This window comes from Olea europaea, unplaced genomic scaffold (assembly GCF_002742605.1).
Source record: "Olea europaea var. sylvestris unplaced genomic scaffold, O_europaea_v1 scaffold2132, whole genome shotgun sequence".
NCBI lineage: Eukaryota > Viridiplantae > Streptophyta > Magnoliopsida > Lamiales > Oleaceae > Olea > Olea europaea.
This window is the reverse complement of record NW_019239286.1, coordinates 62,789-63,721: the sequence shown is the minus strand read 5'-3', so window position 1 is coordinate 63,721 and position 933 is coordinate 62,789. Positions and strand designations below refer to the sequence as shown.

General features: G+C 37.2%; 1 protein-coding gene across 1 annotated transcript in view; it reads right to left on the bottom strand.

Moving 5' to 3' along the window:
- The window catches only part of LOC111380377 ((-)-isopiperitenol/(-)-carveol dehydrogenase, mitochondrial-like), a 2,816-nt gene extending 2,396 nt beyond the window's left edge, over window positions 1-420 (bottom strand). The window contains exon 1 of the mRNA XM_023003922.1: window positions 78-420. Coding sequence (XP_022859690.1) covers window positions 78-420 — 343 coding nt within the window. The remainder of the gene's footprint in view (window positions 1-77) is intronic.
- Between the last annotated feature and the right edge of the window lie 513 nt (window positions 421-933).

Below are 933 nucleotides of genomic sequence, written 5' to 3'. Positions count from 1 at the left end.
CAAACACAATGAGATCTATTGGATGGGAATCGAAATATATTTTAAATTCCGCTGTGCATGTATAAGTAGATTCCCAACAAAATCAAGGTTGAGGATCCTTTGATTGGAACTACTCACTGTTCCAGCATTGCTAAACATGATGTCAAGTTGGCCGTATTTTTGGACGACCCAATCCGCCATGGCCTGGACTTGTTCTTCGTTGCTAATGTCACAGTGCACATAGCTGCACTGGTCTAGACCAATGGATTCGGCCACAGTTTGGCCTGTCTCATCTTGGATATCAGCAATAACCACCGCCCGTGCTCCATGTTCAACGAATAGACGCGCAGTTGCCTCCCCGATGCCGCTGGCACCACCGGTGACTATCGCAATTTTATCTTGTAGCTTTCTTGAGATAGAAATTGATTCACAGTCTGTCATTTTGTACGCAAAATTGAAGATGGCGAACTAGATGACTTGCTCTATTCTATTCACTTCCTTTAAAATTTATAGAACTGTTATTCTATCTATGCATATATTCTCTAGATATTTATAGGCTTTTCCCATGAAATTTTTATGGGATGTTGACCTTTTTTTTGGAGTGGGGTGGGAGTGGATGAGGGCCGTTGAGGGAGGGATTTTTATAGAGTTGATATCTGTCATGCCTGTTTGACTACGATTGTGTCACAACATACATATTCATTTACCAACAGATAATGTGATGAAATTTGATTTGATCCAAATCATATAAACCGAATTAAAAAAAAAAAAAAAAAAACATAAAAAACGAAAAAAAAAAAAAAAAAAAAAAAACTCCCACTTTTTCTTTTTTACCTCATCAATCTGTAAAATATAATATAAATGGTGATCTACAACAATCATTTTCCGTTTAACTATCCCTTGACTTGGTTTGACAATAAAGTGCATATAGGTTTTTAGTTAGTTGGGAAGGAG